Source organism: Peromyscus eremicus, chromosome 3, assembly GCF_949786415.1.
Source record: "Peromyscus eremicus chromosome 3, PerEre_H2_v1, whole genome shotgun sequence".
Classification (NCBI taxonomy): domain Eukaryota; kingdom Metazoa; phylum Chordata; class Mammalia; order Rodentia; family Cricetidae; genus Peromyscus; species Peromyscus eremicus.
Window position 1 is genome coordinate 101,108,306 of NC_081418.1, and position 17,490 is coordinate 101,125,795.

General features: G+C 50.2%; 1 protein-coding gene across 2 annotated transcripts in view; it reads right to left on the minus strand.

The window, feature by feature from the left end:
* Podxl2 (podocalyxin like 2) overlaps positions 1–17,490 on the minus strand; it is a 32,602-nt gene that overhangs the window by 12,204 nt on the left and 2,908 nt on the right. Inside the window, exon 2 of one of the 2 annotated variants that reach the window (XM_059258173.1) lies at positions 10,268–10,540. In XM_059258173.1, coding sequence (XP_059114156.1) covers positions 10,268–10,540 — 273 coding nt within the window. Of the gene's footprint in view, positions 1–5,725; positions 5,822–10,267; positions 10,541–17,490 lie in introns of those variants that run through there. The other variant, XM_059258174.1, reaches the window with a different exon arrangement.

The following is a 17,490-nucleotide window of genomic DNA, read 5'->3' on the forward strand; positions in this document are numbered from 1 at the left end:
TCCCTAGGAGGCACAAGGGTCTTCCATCCCAGCACGGCAAAGAACTAGCCAAATAAAATACAACTGTGATGGCTAGCCAGAGGAAGAGCTGCAAACACAGCACACGGTCGCCCTCTAGGACCACGTCTGTGAACTGCAGCAGCTCCAGGCCGGCTCCGACTGCCCTGGTCCATCTGCTCCAGGCACCTGAATTCAGGGTACTAGAGTCCCTGCAGCAGCCCCTCTGCCTGAAGCCAAAATCCAAAAGCCTACCTGAGGTTGAGACACATCAGAGTACCCAAGGCACCCAGACGCAGCCACAGCCAGACAACTAGGAGACAAAGGGCCGTTCCCCAGCGAGCCTGTGCCCAAGAAGTAAGTCATCCTCAGAGTGGGGGCCACTTGAAGAGAGGTGAATGATCTCTCAGACTCGAACCACCCCAACAAGATCAAGCTAGGTCACAAGACACAGCGGCCCAGAATGATCGGACACCTCCTAAACACCTAACGGCACAGAGGCTACCCGACTTTCTTCAGGAATGGCAAGGGAACAATGCTGTAAAATTACAGCGCCACCTGGTGGCTTTTGTTTGAAACTAACTGTTCCTTAGGTCCTAGGCAACGTGGTTTCCAAACCCTACAGACTGAAGACTTGCTTCTCAGATGGAGAGCCCAGGAGTGGAAAACATGACCTGAGTGTGAAGAAGCTTGGCAGCACTGTGGTGCTCCAGCTTCTGTGGAGTTAAAGACGCTTCAGAGTTGTTTCGTTCAACACCCAGACTCAGGACCCACACGAGAAGGGGGGTGACCAACTGTCATTTTCCTGTCCACCGTATCCCCGTCTCTGACCACAGCCACAGTGGAAAGCTGGGGCTGTCATAGAAGAGGCTGCGTTAGAGATCCAGGCAGGAGCCGTAATTCTAGGAGTCCTCACCTCAGGAAATGGCCTGGGGTCTATGTACCCCACACCCACCCTCCATGGTGGGATAGTGTTCCCGAGATGACCTCATAGCATAACAAATGAGAGGGAGTCTGGGACGGCTCATCTTACACGCCAACCTGATGGGATTTAGAACCACCATGGAAATAAACCACGTGTCTGGGGAGGGGGCGTTTCTAGATTAGGTTAAATGAGTGGGAAGACCCATCGTTAATTTGGCCCAACTCTCCCATGGCAGGAGTCCCAGACTGAATAAAAAGGACAGAGTGAACTGAGCTGAAGCATTCCTGAGTGTACGGCAATGTGACCAGCTGCTCTAGCCTCCCGACGCCGTGTCCTCCCCACCATGACCGACTGCAACCTCTGAATGTGGGTCACAATAAACCCTCCCTTCCTTCATGTTGCCTTTGTGAGGCATTTTCTTATAGCAACAGGAAAAGTAGTGAACGCCTGCCTTCGCCTTCCCAGAAATCTCCTGGAGTCACACTGCACACCCCTTGTGCCCCACTGAAAGAGAGCAGGGGCAGCTGTGACGGTCACCACTAGGTTCCAGCCACACGAGCCTCTAACGCTGAAAGCCTCACCTTCTGGCAGGGTAACTGGCTGCAATGAATTGCCTTCTGGAACTTTCCTGGCCTCCTTTAAAAAGCCTTTCTCTCCTGCTGCCTTTCTTTCTTCCTACCTTCCTTACCCCAACTGGGATGCTTTGCAGCTTAGGCCAATTTCTTTTTTACTTACTGAGAACCACCTGTTAAGTGTCCTGCGGGGAGGAATGTTCATATTCTCCAAGCTGCTTCCAATTTTACCATCCTTATCCTGAGGCCAAGGGACTAGACTTATTCTTATCCTCAAGCTTCCCTGTTGATATTCCTGTCCTTGGAAAGCCCGTGGGTTTTTCTGTTTTGTTTTGTGGTTGTTTTTTTTCAAGGCAGGGTTTCATTGTATAGCCCTGACTGTCCTAGAACTCACTCTGTAGACCAGGTTGGCCTTGAACTCATTAAGAGATCCACCTGTCTCTGCCTCCTGAGTGCTGGGGTTAAAGGCGTGCACCCTCCTCCCCCCACTCCTCTGATTCAACACAGTTGAATCTAAGAGCGCTGTCTGAGAGCAGAGACCCAACAGTGCCTGCCCAGTGAGTTCTGACCTCCGTGTGTGAGGCACCAGCTGGGGAGCCCTGGAGCAGAAGAGCAGGCTCCACCGGGCCGCTCCCGGGAGATCCTGCGGGCTGGCTCACTGGCAGCCGGCACGTGCTCTGTGAACTCTGCTCTCCTCAAGCGGCTTGCTCCTCTGCTCCTTTCTATTTCTGTCCTTTAACCTCACCACTGTGCTGGTGTTTGCTTTCTAAATATATCGTGCTGTATGTCTCTCCTCGGCTTCATCCGAGCTTTGCACAAGTCCCTCCTTCGATGTCCTATGGCCACTGGACCTTCTTCTGTCCCTCTCCCCAGGGCTGAGTGTCTGCACTAAACACATTTGGCGTTAGCTGAAATATTAATAGGCTGACCTCCCTATTCAAGGCCTGGAATTAAAACAGGCAACAGGGCCAGAGACCTTGAAAGTTCACTTTAAATGTCCTTTCTGGTTAATGTCAAATCCCTGAAAATTGTCCCCTTAGTGCACCTGCCAGCCAGCAATTCAAGCGAGTGTTAACATGGAAACACCCAAAAGCCAAAAGAGATGTGTATAGAACATAGGGGCAAAGGAGAGAGGCCATCAGTACGACTAAACTGACTTTCTAATGACCAGCCTCAACAGTATTTGAGGAGATAGAAGCCAAGGCTGGGGTTTCACTTAGTGGTGCGCTGGCCTCACATGCAGGAGGTCCCGGGCTCCAAGCCCAGCACAGAAAAGAAAAGAGTCTATAGCAACTGGATGGTTCAATGGTGAAGGCACGTGCCACCAAGCCTGAGTTTTATTCCCAGGACCACCAGGTAGGGGAAGAGAACTGACGCCGGAAAACTGTCTTTCTGACCTCCACATGCACAGAAACATGCTCACATACATGTGAATATGCAAAATACATACGTGTACACAAAATAAATATGTAAAATATGTAATACAATTTAAAAGAAATCTAAACCTGGAACTCTAGCCCCCTAGAGCCAATCAAAGGGCCACACCTATGTTTTCAGGGTCTACCACAGCTCAGTTCACACAGTGAAAGCTTAGAGCCCACGGATATGGTCTCTTGGGAAACTGAGGCAGGAGAACTGCTAGAGTTCAAGGCCAGTCTGGGATACTGAGTGAGACCCTGACTCAAAAACAAAGCCTCGCACCCTCCAGCTCCCTGCAGTGGAAGGCGGGGTGCTGGTGAAGAGTGAAGCGCCTCGCTGGACCCCGGGACACCATCATCCCTCACTGCGAAGTTTCAGGAGTGCTTGCTGGCCCAGGACAGTGATGCTAATGATTAGACCCCGGAGGTGTGTGTACCACAGCTGTTTAGTGCCAAAGCCTTTTAAAAATCTATTTCCTATAAGGGAAATAAAGTCTGAAGGGACACCAACATGATATTGTTCGGTAACTGTAGGTGATGAGAATGTAGGCCAATTCTATTTTCTTCTTTTATTTGCATTTTAAAGGATTTATATGCTAGTATCCATTACAAGCATAAAAATGAAGAGCTTTATTCCTGCGGTCGGGGTACAAGTGTTCCTTCAGTGCCTGGCAGCTGCCTCTGCCTTATGGGCCTGTCCATCCCAGTGAACGGACTCATGCGGGTACAGTACTCATGCTGCAGGCTCAGACCACGCAGCAGCAGCTACGGCTCAGCAAGGATTTGCGGTAGGAAACCACCTCCAGGCCCCAGCAGACAGCTGCCTTGGCGTCTGGTTTCTACAAGCTCCATTCCAGGCAGGCGTAATTAAAGAAGTCTAGTAAGAGCGATTCCATCTAGGGAAGGGTGGCTGACTTGAGATTTAGCTCTGCTGCTTCTTCTCGGGGTAATATAGTGCCACTTTTAAATCTCTGACCTAGTTTCCTTAGCCATGAAACAGCGATAGTGGCTGCCCTGCTCCTGCAGTCCATGAGCTGCCCTGCTCCTGCAGTCCATGAGCTGCCCTGCTCCTGCAGTCCATGAGCTGCCCTGCTCCTGCAATCCATGAGCTGCTCAGAGGGAAAGCCCGTAGGAATCAAGGGTCTGCCCAAGGCACTGCTGCTCATGCCCCTCCGCTGCCCCTCTTTCTGTGAGTGTGATTCCACTTCTCCTCTGGGGACACACCTCCCCTCTTTTTGGAGTTAAGGGACCCCCACCCACTGGCTTTAGGGGTAGCTTACCCCAGCCCTTGCCAGTCAGAGAATTCTGGTCTTGGGACAGGACAGGCAAAGGTTCAGGACCCAATCTGAACCAACCTGACTCTCGTCTGGTCCTGGGAATGCAGAGCTCACTTTCTATGGTGGTCACTAAGGGACAGCGACTTTTCTGGGCAGTCTACCCAGATTGAAGCCAATAGAACAAGATGGAGCAGGGTGGCCCAGACAGCCCAGGCTGGCACATTGTGTCTCCTGCTGGTACTGCGAGCCTGTTTCTTGTTCCATAGGCCCACGGAGTCCCTTTTCCATAGAAGCCTGTGAATCTGTGTGAGTGGGATTTCCCCGACCTGCTGGCCTCCAGGTCATCCATCCCTTCTCTGGCAGGATTCTGACTTCTTCCCTGGGACCATCTCAGAATGCAGGTCCTGTCTCAGAGTAGGAAGTGCACTCAGGGTGACAGCCAGGGCAATCTTGGGATGTGCCATGGTCTGCATAACCCCTCTGAAACTCACTTTGAAATTTGTTGTCCAGGGGCTGGAGAGATGGCTCAACAGTTAAGGGCACTGGCTGCTCTTCCAGAGGTCCTGAGTTCAATTCCCAGCAACCACATGGTGGCTCACAACCATCTGTAATGAGATCTGGTGCCCTCTTCTGGCCTGTAGGCAAACATGCAGACAGAACACTACATACATAATAAATAAATAAATATTAAAAAAAAAAAAAAAAAAAAAGAAATTTGTTGTCCAGAAGCCAGCCCTGGGTGTTGTGCACCTGTAACCATAGCATTTAGGAGGCTGAGGCAGGAGGATTGTGAGTTCTAGCAGTGTGGGCTACCTACGGGGAGGGAGAGGGTTTAATTGTGGTTATGACAGCGCTAATGGGCCTTTAATGAACGATCAGGGCTGGAGCTCCCCCTTCTGGATGGCTTAGTGTCACTAGCACACATTAGTGTCACACAGCAGCTCAGCCTGCCCCTCTCCAGCTTTGTTCTGCCACAGGACCATGAGAGCCAAAGCCCTCCCAGGTGTGGCCTTCCACCATGGAGGTCTGGCTTCCAGAACCTTCTAATCCTACAACAGAAAGCAGCTAAGGCTGGACAAAACAACAGCCATTGTTCATCACTAGCTTTAACTCCACCTCGAGCTCGCTGGGGGTGTGGATACATTCACGCCCCCGTCCCACCCCACTTTGTTGTCTGCTCTTCTGGAAGGACATCGACCGGAAGAGCCGCTCTGAGACAGCTCACCTCCTCAAGCCTGGGGTGTAGGACTCTGACTCCTCAGGTGCAAGAGCGGAACAAGGCAATGGTGGTGAGTGATACACTGCCCCTTGGATCCTCCTGAATATCAGCCTGCCTACCCGCTGCCAGCCTAGACCCTAACTCTCTTCCCACCTCATCCCTCTCACAGAAATGCCGGCCAGGCAGTGCAAGGAAACTGTGCTTAGGCTACTGCTAATGGCATGTAGAGATACCTTTCCAGCAGGTGGATTGGAAAGTGGGGTACCTTCACCCAGCAGTGGAGAGTGGGATGGCATGGGACACTAGCCCCACGTTACCTGCCAGGCTACACACCAAGGACAGGGCACTATCAGCATCACAGCCCCTAGCATCTGCTAGGATGGAGTGACTGTCCCCCATTGAGTTGGGTAGTGAAGGACGGTTACCTAGCAACTAGGGAGCCAGGGTGCAAAAGAGCTTCCGGAGCCAATGGGATGGGAGGAACCAGAACTGCGGAAGGAGCAGACTCGGGCCACTGGCAGTTAGAATAGGATACTAGGGTTGATGCTAGTCACAGGAGAGCCTTGCATAGCCCGTCAGCTCAGCTCTGCCAGGCAGGAGAGGGCAGTGGAGGAGGCGAGGTTGCACTGTGGAGACCAGTTTCTGGTGGGCTGGACGTATAGGCTACATTGTATATTACTAGGGTTCATCCAGTGTATGCACAGGAAGGCAGCTGCTCCTTGGGATCATGTGGAGTAGAAAGGTGAGACACCATGGGAGAGGGAAGGCCACCAGCAAGGCCACAGGCAAGAGGCCAGCGGTGTGGCTGCCCGCCTCTGTCTTCCCTTCCTGCCATGCAAGGACTGTGTACTGTCACTTGGTGTGGCAGAGGTGAGAAGACAGGAACACCAAGTGAGCCATATTGAGACTTAGAAACCATGACATGGCTTGAATTCAGTGGATGATGGTGAGACTTCTTGTCAAGAGGCCTGGAGAAGCCCAGGAAGGAGACACAAACCTCTGGACTCAGGCCCTGCTGTGACCCCAGGAGTCAGCCCCAAGCACGCCTGCCGCTCTCCTACCCACCACTTGCCTGCCTCTCTACAGCAGGAAGAGCCTTCGAGGCCCAGGGCATCAGACTGCCCAGGACAGAACATGGGCGGGACTGCTGAAAAGATGAGTCACAAACCCAGAAAGAGGATGAGGCCCTCTGGTGGTGTGGATGGGAATGTCCCCATAAACTCCCATCTGAACACTTGTTCCCCAGCGGATGGCACGATTTTGGGGAGGTTGTGAAACCTTTAGGTGGTGGAGCCTAGCTGGAGGAAGAGGGTTGTTAGGGGCGGGCTTGGACACTTCCTTTCCACTCTCCATTGCCTCTTCCTCCAAGAGGTGAGCAGGTGAGGTGTCCCGGATGCACACTACTGCCACCACGGAGCCGCCTGCCACATCTCCCGGCATGGTGGGCTGTATCCCCTTTAACTCTGAGCCCAAACAAACCCTTCCTCCCGTAAGTAGCTTCTCAGGGAGTATTTGGTCACAGTAACAAGAAAAGTAACTAATATGGGTCTCTACCTCCCACCATACGCTAAAATCGTTAAATATAGAAGTACAAAAACACAGAAGAAAGGCATATATCTCAGGAAGGGAAAAACTTCTCTAAACACAAAGCAGCAGAAAGCAACAAAAACATTTAAATATAAAACCATTTTCAAGGGGCTGGAGCCTGGCTGTTACATTCCCAGCATTTACATGGACAGATCACAACGTCCTGGAACTCTAGTTCCAGGGGATATGATGCCCTCTTCTGGATTCCTTGGGCGCTACACACACATGTTACACATTTAAAAAACAAAAACAAGCATATTCATAGCATGTAAATAAACAAAATCTTTAAAACTTAAAAAAAAAGCAATTGGCCGGGCGGTGGTGGCGCACGCCTTTAATCCCAGCACTCGGGAGGCAGAGCCAGGCGGATCTCTGTGAGTTCGAGGCCAGCCTGGGCTACCAAGTGAGTCCCAGGAAAGGCGCAAAGCTACACAGAGAAACCCTGTCTCGAAAAACCAAAAAAAAAAAAAAAAAGCAATTGACAAACTGTAAAAATGTTTCTGTTTGTAAATGATAGAGACATATTTTCTTTCTTCTATACGAAGATTGCACAGTGGCAGAAAAAAATGAGCGCCTTAGTATGGAAAAACTGTGGAAGTAATAACAGCAGTAACCACTTGTAGAGCACTTCCCACCGCCAAACATGTGCTGAGTACTGAGAACACGTCGCTTCATTTAAGCTGCACTTCCCTTCAAGGTGAAGACCCCATGTCCTGGATGAGGAAATGGAGCTTCGGCCTTGCATTCTTCACTGATGTCAGGCTGCTGTTAGTGGGCAGGGTTGGAATGGCAGAACCTGCCTTCTCTCAACCCCAGGCTTCAAGTCCAAAACGAAAACTTTATTTCATTTATTTTCACTTTATGTGTATGAATGTTTTGTATGCATGCGTGTATATGCATCATTTGCATGTCTGTTGGATCCCCTGGAACTGGGATTACAGATGATTGGTTGTGAGCCACCTTGTGAGTGCTGGGAATCAAACCTGGGTCCTCTTGGGGAACAGCCAGTGCTCTAAACCACTGAGTCATCTCTCCAGCCCTGAAAACGATATTTGATATTTCTATATGTAAAATATATCGTATAGAATATATTACATCATCTATGTTCAGAATATATACACACACATAGAGAGATTTAATGGTGTATATATTATTAATGAATATATTTATATTGTTTGGCCATTTACAAAGATCATTACAATTTTTCCTATCAAATTGAGCAAAATTCTCCCCTCATGGGGTTCTAGAGATGGAGGACAGGCCCTTGTGCATGATGGGGTGGGGGGTAACTCTACCTTTGAGCCTCATCTCCAGACCTTGGCTTTTTTGAGACTGGGTCTTGCTATATAATCTAGGCTGGCCTCCACTTCATGATCCTCCTGCATCAGCTGCCTGAGTGCAGGGACTGCTTGGGTCATCACATCTGGCTAACTGAACTCAGGGTGGGAAGCATCTCAAGCCCCAGAACTCAGTTCCTCTGGTGAGTGCATGCTGGAGCAAAGGTGATATTTCCAGAGGTCATTTTGGGGATGTTTTCAGAGCCCCTGGAAGACCCACACACTTGACGGCAGAGCTGTTCCACTTGCCTTTCAACTGTCTAAAGCTCTCCTCTGCCATTGTCCCAGGCTGACTTCATCAGTCACGGCCCTGGGCTCCCATGGCCCTGTCTCTGACAGGCTCCTCAGTGAGAGGCAGGGAGTAAGGACAAAGAGGCACTGGCAGATGGAATCCTGAACGTGGAGCAGGAGGAAGGCCGCAGGTGGTCACCTTCCCATTCCTTTGTACCTGAGGGTGGTGGCATGCCTCTGTGGCCTGCCCTGGATCCCTAGTGATCCTCTCACACCCTGCCAGACTTTTGCAAATCCACTGCTTTGTCTCTTGGGGCTATCTGGCTTCCCTGTCTTCCGTTCCTGGGTGGGATGCTGACCAAGACATCTCCTGACCTAGTGATTTCATTTTAGACTTTATCCCAGAGAAATAACCAGGAGAGTGGAAAAGGTATGAGAACATTACCGCAGCAGCTAAACCTGGACACAACAGGGGAGGATCTTGGGCCATGTGACAGCCATGTGTGAGCAGCTACAAAACTGTTAAAAATCGGGTGGTAGGGGCCGGAGAGGTGGCTCAGAGGTCATGAGCACTGGCTGCTCTTCCAGAGGACCTGGTTTGATTCCAGGCACCTACATGATGACGTAATCCAGTCTCGGGGCAATCTATCCTATCCCCATCTTCTGGTCTCCTTGCCAAACAAGCACCAACACAGTGCACAGAAATACATGCTGGAAAAACACCCATACACATAAAATGAAAGTAAAGGAAATTTGTAAAAAAAAAAAAAAAAAAAAAAAAAATCAGGTTGTAAAAAGATAATGAATAACTTGGAAATATATTGGAGAAATATTTCAAATGAAAATAGAATGTTCCTTGTGGTTCTAGTTTTTCAGTTTTCTGTTGTCAGACTGTGGGTGGCTTTATTTTCTTTGAATTAACTTTGTTTCATCTTTTAATTTTCTACAGTGTTCATCTCCCCCTCCTCCTTTGGAGACAAGAGTCTCACTCACAGGCTAACCTGGAACTCACAGAGACCCTCCTGTCTCTGCCTCCTGAGTCTGGGATCAAAGACATGGCCACCACACAGCACTAATATTTGTGTAATTTTTTTTAGATTTATATATTTTATTTTAGTGCACATGAGAGTTTTACCTGCATGTATGGCTGTCTGTGTACTATGTGGGTGCCTGGTGCCCTGGGAGTTCAGAAGAAGGCATCAGATCCCCTGGAACTGGAACTACGACAGCTGTAAGCCACCATGTAGGTACTAGGAATCAAACCCAGGTCCTCTGGGACAGCAGTCAGCGCTCTTAACCAATTTATGTTTAAATCACAAAGTATAAACCTACTTGAGTATGTCATAGTTTAGGAAGAAGATTTGTGGCTGAATTTCGATACCACAGATCTCTTTTCCTAATCTTTAAAGTGGGACCCCACAAGCCAAGAATGTCACTGCAGAGGTCAGGGCCGGAAGCACTGCAGCTTGTCCACACACTCGTTACCAGCCCCTGGGCTGTATGTAGCCAGCGTGGTGCCTGGGTCTCGGTAAACAGTGCCTGCTATTAAGGAGAAACTTAGTCTCAGAGATGTGGCCCTGATGGCAGATGGATGGCAGCCTGGAAGACAGCAGAGGGAAAAAGATGGGAGTGGAACTGCCCCACGGCCCCTGCCAACATGGACCACTCCTGGTATCCTGCAGAGAGATAAGAGAGCAGAGCTACCTGCAGTGGGACCCAGGTCCAGGCTGGTGCCATTCAGTTCCTCCTCTTCCCAGAAGTACTGTGGTGGCTGCAGGAGCTGGGACTCCTCACTGTCCTCACTGGGGAAGCCCGAGCCCGGAGCTAGGCCGGCGCCCAGGCCCATGGCCTCACTGGGCTCCTCCGAGTCCAGTGGCTCAAAGTCAGTGGGCAACAGAAGATCGAGCAGGGAGGTGGAAGTGAGGCCCTCGGGGCCAGGCTCATCCATGCTGGCTGCACAGGCACCCAGGGAAGCTCCTGCAAACAGAAAACCAGACATTAGGAAGGATGGTAAGGACAAGGACTGGCAAGAAATACCACAAGGATGGACACCTCTCAGCACTGGGGCTTCAGGGGGACCTGAGATGCCCTTGTAGTGTGTTCAGCCTGCCCTGTGACAGTGGCAAGAGGACCAGCAGGGAGTGAGGACTTGATGACCCTGCTCCCTCATCCCCAGGGTGCTCAGAAAGCTCCTCTGTCCCAGTCCAGTAGCTCTGCCAGGCACTGCAGGTACAAATTCGAGCCAAGGACTTTGCTCCTCATGTGACAATGTTCTCGAAGTTTGCATCCCAGCCTGAAACTCTTCCAGCCTGTGTTGTGATTTGCATCACAGCAGGTCTCCTCTGCACAGTTTAATAACCCACGCAGGGTTGCAGGGCAAGCTCACCAGGGTCAGGTGATTCTGTACATTTGTTTAGAACTGTGGACCCCCCTGATTCATCAAGACAAAACCACAAAGACCAGACTACAAATTAAAAAGGATCATCTTCCATTTCTTTCCCTCTGCCACTGAGAACGGCAGAACTATACTATTGACCAATTTCACAGCTAGCTCGTTGCACGCTTTGGGAAGTTGCTCAAGGCTCCTGAGTGTCACCTCCTCACCTAGCAGACCAGGAGGTTGATGGAAATGCCCTCTGCATCCTTCCTAAGACTAAAAACATCAGTGGTGTGGGGAGGGCAGGTTCAAGCCCCCCGACCCTTGCCCCTGCACTGGATGTGGACTGTGACCTGCTGTGATGATAATGAAGGGAAAATTTCAGTGATGTTTATAATAAAAACAAGACCTCATATTTTCAGGGCCATGTGCAAAAGTGCTTTACAAACAGTATCTGAGTTTTAATCGCCTCACCCCCTGATGAGGAGGACAGCACTTGGCTGCTGAAGTAAGAGAAAAGACCACAGAGTTCCAGCAGAAACTGGGAGAATGTCAGGTACATTATGCACCTGTCAGTCAGCCCAGGACCAGGAATAGCACACTGACCTATAGGGAGCATCTGGCTGGGGTCAGTGGGGAGAAAGAGGGCCGGAAGGGGAGGCACACAGGGTACCAAGGAAACAAGCTTAGGTTTGTCTTCCCTGCTTGAGCTGAGGGGCTCCAAGCTCATTCATCAGTCCAGCCTTGGCAGTGTCCACTGTAGAGCATGGACAGTCACTCCAAGCCCCCAGTCCCAGAGGCACTTACTGCAGGTGGGCAGAGCTACCTATCCCAGTGAGTCTCCAGGTACTGTGTGCACTGCCATACAGGGACCGGAAGAAAGCCCAGAGGCCCAGGACGTCCTCCACCTAGAGAGCCCTAAGAGCAGACAACGGGCTGCATCTTCCCTTCATTTAGCCTGAGCTCACACCTGTAATCGCAGCACTCTGGAGGCTGAGGCAGGAGGATTATAAATTTGAGGCCAGTTTAGGCTACATGGTAAGATCTTGTCTCAAAAAACCCAAATGAGAAGGGAGGAAGGGAGAGAGGAATGAAGGGAGGCAGGGAGGAAAGAAAAGGCTGATGTTAGTAGCAAGGCTCATCAATGTCCCGTGTGGCCTCAGAGCCAACTGGGGACTGACTGTGGAGGCAGAGAAGACCAAGGCAGAACCACAGGGCCACGGCTGGCATGCTGGTCCCTTCCACTCTGTGGCTCAGAGACGTTCCACTCTTGACAAGCTCATCCACAGGCCTCCTTCTGAGCTGCAGGAGGCCAAGTTATACCTGGGGCGGGGTGGGGGGTGGGGGTGCGGTTCTGCCGGAAGGTAGGACTCAGAGACACTGCTATGCTCTTTACCTTCGGTACATCTGGTGGCTGGGGGAGATTCTGGCTCTGAAGCTGGGAACCATCACACCTCCTCCAGAGCATCTCTAGCTGTCCCAGATACCAGGTCCAAAGTCGCCAGCTGAGCCGGGCTTCATGAAGCTCAAGCTGTGCCCCTGTGTTCACATTACCAGCTCACATGTGGGAAAGGACAGGGCATACTCATGGCTTCCAGACATCTAGAGGCCAGAGGGAGCCATACCAATCTTCTTGGTGTCCTCTGCCCCCAGAAGAGGATGCCAATGAGTCCTTCTGACTCTCATCCCATCATAAGGAGACGCTAAAACAACTCTTGTTGTTTTTCTAGTCCTGATATTATGGGGAAGAGCAATATCCACCCCATGACGGGTAGATGGTAGTGAGTCAATTTGCTGAGTCTAACACAGAAACCACCCAGGTGAAAGGTTCTTCTCTGAGGCTCTGGAGGTGGAAGGGTGTCCTCCAGGGGGCCACACGTCTGAAATTCAACTTTGTGGTTCCTCCCTTGAGGCTAATTCCCCACTCCTCAGACCTGCACCACTGCATATCCTCTCGACAAGCCTCGAGGGTCATGCAAGCTTTATTCTCTTAGGACTTCTGGCCAACCTGCCCAGGCCAGCCTGCTCTAGAAAAAGAGCCCATGTAGAAAACAGCCGGGTTAGCAGTGCCCCAGCCAAAGCCCCGTGGGACAAAGCCAGCCAGGACAAGCTGACGTGGAACTTGAAGGAGTCTGGCTGAGATCAGAAGTGCCAGCAGATTCCAGCCTGCACTGCCAGCCCAGAGTCATGAGCTAAATAAACGGAGTTTGTTCAAAACCAATCCCTTTCAAACCTGAGCCAGCACAGACAGACTCACAGGGTGGTGGATGTGTCAGTTAAAGAGAAGCTAAGCCACGGATAATCTTTGAGGCCAGTTATTCTGCGATGAGCCCCAAGAACCCACATTTCTAGAAAGTTCCCAGGTTGATGATTCTAGTTTGGGGATCACATGAAGAATTTCTGGGTTTTGGGGCTAGAGAGATGGCTTAGTAGTTAAGGGTCCTGACTGTTCTTGCCAAGAGCATGGGTTCAATTCCCAGTACCTACATGGTAGCTCACAACCATCTATAACTCCAGGTCTGGTAGGCCTAATGCCCTGTTCTGGCCTTTGCCAGCACCACGTGGTACATGGTGCACAGATACATGTGTAATCAAAACACCCATATACATGAAACAATAACAAAAAGAATTTCTGGAGTTTTTTTTCTTATTGTTTTAAATTCACATGTATTCCTCCTCCCCCTGCCCGGTGTGTGTGTGTGTGTGTGTGTGTGTGTGTGTGTGTGTGTGTGTGTGTGTGTGTATGTGCACACGTGCATGGATGTCAAAGGACAACTTTAGGGAGTCAGCTCTTTCCTTCTACCATGAGGGCTGGAGAATGAATTTAGGTCATCAGGCTTTGTGACAAATGTCCTTACCTACTAAGCCATCTTGCCATCCTAACAAGTTCTAAGTCACAAAATTTGGGGGTGATTTGTTACACAGCCCCAAATTTGGCACAGCCTGCTGGTATGCTGAGAAAGGTTATAAATGGGGTTCTTCCATGTCAGACTAGGGTGTGAGCAACTGAACTCCATTCATTCACTCATTCATTCACCCAACAAGTCTTTTTATAAATGCTAGCTTTGCACCAGGCTTTATACAAAGGTCAGGCAGATACAGAAATCAGAAAGATACAGTCCCTGACCTTCAAAGCGCCAGTTTCCTGTGGAGCCCAGGGGGAAGCCAAATCATCAAAGCATAGTGTGACAGGTACCTAAGAGGCCTAAAGGCACACGCACAGAACGACAGCACGGTGCCTGTGCTAGCAGAATACAAGAGAAGGAAGGGAACCGGGCAAGAAGTGCTGCTGGGAGGAGGGGAGCAGAGCTGGGGCAGTACCTGGGAATGCTCACTCCTCATCTCATTCTGCAGGGTGGACAATGGCGGCCCCCAAGGGAGCACACACACCCCACACTCCACACGTTACACTTCAACAAAGCAGTCAAGGCCACATTACTGGAATGAGGTCCACACTGCTCACAGCCCAAAAGGTCAGTTTTGGTAGGAAGGACTTGGGTCTATTTAAAGGCTAGCATCTTGAGAAGGTGGAGGGGCTTCTCCAAGCTCCACCCTCCTAATATGCTGACCCATGAATATCCTTGATTCCTTCCTACCAACTCTCTCCAGAGACAGTCCCCAATGGATCTTTTAGGTATTTCAGGATTCCTGTTTTCTACACGGGCTCACTGCGAACATCTCTCCGCTGCACTATCCTCTGGAGCAGAGTGCCACCAGGGCCTAAGTGTACATATGACTCACCCAATGTTCCTGGCTCTGTATGGATGAGTAATGCTGTTGGTCCACAGACCACATTTTGAATAGCAAAACTCAGAACAGCCTTCTGACAGCCAAATCTGTACCTACTGCCCCATCACAAAGATGACCCAGCCAGATCTTTTAATGTAGCAGAGGGGCTCTCCATTAACGGATACACCCTAGTACCTCTTCTCCACTCTCCAGTCACAATCATTCCCTATTCATGCCATATGCTTTAAACTGAGTTTCTAGAGATTTCCAGAACATTACATCTCCTTTGCTTTCTTTATACGTGCTATGCCTTCTGCATGAATATCCATTTATTCCCATCTTTCCCCCACCTAATTTTCAAAGATTTATTTTTATTTTCCTAGAATGTGTGCCCTCATGTACCACCCACACATAGTGCCCATGGAGTCAAGCTGAAGGGCATTGGATCCCCTGGACCTGGAATTGTGAACCTCAATGTGGGTGCTGGGAACTGAATCCAGGTCCTCTGTAAGAGCAAGTGCTCCCAACTGCCAAATCATTTCTCCAGCTTTGCCTAGTTCCTTATTCCTGCCTTTGGACACAGCTAGCGCTCTCTCTCTCTCTCTCTCTCTCTCTCTCTCTCTCTCTCTCTCTCTCTCTCTCTCTCTCTCTCTCCCCCTCTCTCCCTCCCTCCCTCATATGTGGTATGTGCATGTGTGTGTGTGCATGTTGCATGCATGTGAGGGTGTGAGTATGCATGCACATGCAGAGGCCAGAGAAGAATGTCAGATGAACTTTGTCTATCATTCTCTGCTTTATTCCCTTGAGCTAGGGTCTCTCCCCGGCCAGCAAACTCCAAGATCCACCAGTCTCTGTCCCAAAGCTGGGGTTACAGGCATGTGCAGCCATGCCCAGCTTTTTCTGTGGGTGATGGGATTCTAACTCAGGTCTTCCTACTTGTACGGCAATCACTCTTGTCCACCTAGCCAACTTCCCAGCCCCAGATATTTTCTGAGCAGCCTTCCCTGGTCACGTGCCTGGGCAGGGTGCCATTCTTTGTTATCACAATCTTGGCCCTATAGTTTGCTCAGCCATTGGCAACAGACAATCATATAACTCTCCTCACATGGTAAGCACATAGTGTGACCCTTGACACTATAGTGTCTAGTTCCTGATATACAACAGGGCTCAGCAAGCCCTTGAGTGAATAAATAATCATCGGCTCGAACCCTCCTGTTTTACAGATGAAATCACTGAGGACTCATGGGATTAAGTTAATAGAAAGAGCTGTAATTAGCTGTTCTCCCCACAGGAAGGTCTTGCAGATGTTCTGTGAAGGAGGTTTGGGAAGCAATTATTTGCTGGGCTGAGCTGCTTAAAACAATATTCAAGATAGCATAGCTACCCCAAGGGATGTAAGTGCCATGGAGGGAAGCCAGCGCTGAGGACTGGAGGGCACCCCTTTCCTTTGGACACTCGGCCTGGGGTTCCCACAGCAAATCCAAGCTGAGTCCAAGTGGAGGGTTCTGCCTCCCTGCAAAGTGCCTCCAGAATGCTATCCACCACGAATCTCTTATTCACAGGTCCACAGGGGCCCTGTTTAGAAACACTTCTATAAACTGCCCTTATTTATTTAACACTTATTTTCTAATTTTAAAGTAAGTGAAACAGACTCACAGAATCCTGTCAATCCAGTGCCAATTAAAACGGAGACTTGCTCATGAGGAATGTGCCATCTTATTGTAGGTAAAATTCATACAAGAAGGGCAGCTACAGAATCATGTGGCCACTCCTGAGCTTTTGGTCTGAGCCAAGTGGTATGCCAGGCCTTCCCTGGTGATACAAAGATGGACATTGAACAGTCACTGCCTGCAGGGAAATTAGCAGTTTGGGGGAGAAATGGAATCTAAATTGTATACAAGCTACCAGCTGCTACAGCAGGACTCGTTTGCAGAAGCAGCCTCCCCGGGGCTGGGAACAGGCATGGCAAGGAGCCAAATGAGAGAAACCAATCTGGAAAAACTCATTCATGCATCCCAGGAAGAAGAAAACGTCAGGTGATGAGGGATGTGTGTGCAAATTAAACCCCGAATAGTGTACAGGTTCCCAGGGCGCCTGAGCAAGCCACACTTCAAGGCCATGAGGAGTAAAGCTTTACCCACATGCTGTGTCTGGGCAAGGATGCTAGGAAAGACACTGCTTTAGCAATAGTAGGAGAGAGTAAAGTTGGTCTTCCTCAAGAATCCAGGACTTACTCCACATGGGTCCTGAAGAGATGTGGCCCGCTCGCCTCAGAGCCTCTGCATTACCTCCTCAGAATCTGATTTAGCTGGGTGCAGTGGCACATGCCTTTAATCCCATCATTGGGAGGCAGAGGCAGGTGGATCTTTGTGAGTTCGAGGCCAGCCTGATCTACATAGTGAGTTCCAGGACAGCCAGAACTGCATAGATCTTCAAAAACAAAACCAAACAAAGAAACAAACAAAAACCAAACTAACTTAAGTGTGCTAGAGAAGTGGCCACAGTCAGCTGGACCTGGAACTGCCCAGCACTTCAGTGCCCCCCTACTTCCCCAGACAATAGAGTAGGAGCTGTGCACTTCCCATGGGGTTGAGGTGGGGGGGCAAGTGCTTCTTGGTTAGCCAGGTCTGTGTGCAGAACACTGTGGCTGGGGGTACCCTGGATCTGCACCTTGACACCTCCATGCCCCAGGTGGGGGCCTCCACTCCCCGACTCCATCTGCACTCCAGCAGCCAGCACCCCCTGCCCTCCACACTAGCATCTCATCTTCTGCATCCACCTTTCCTGGTGGTCTACAGGCATTAACAAAGACTGAAATCTC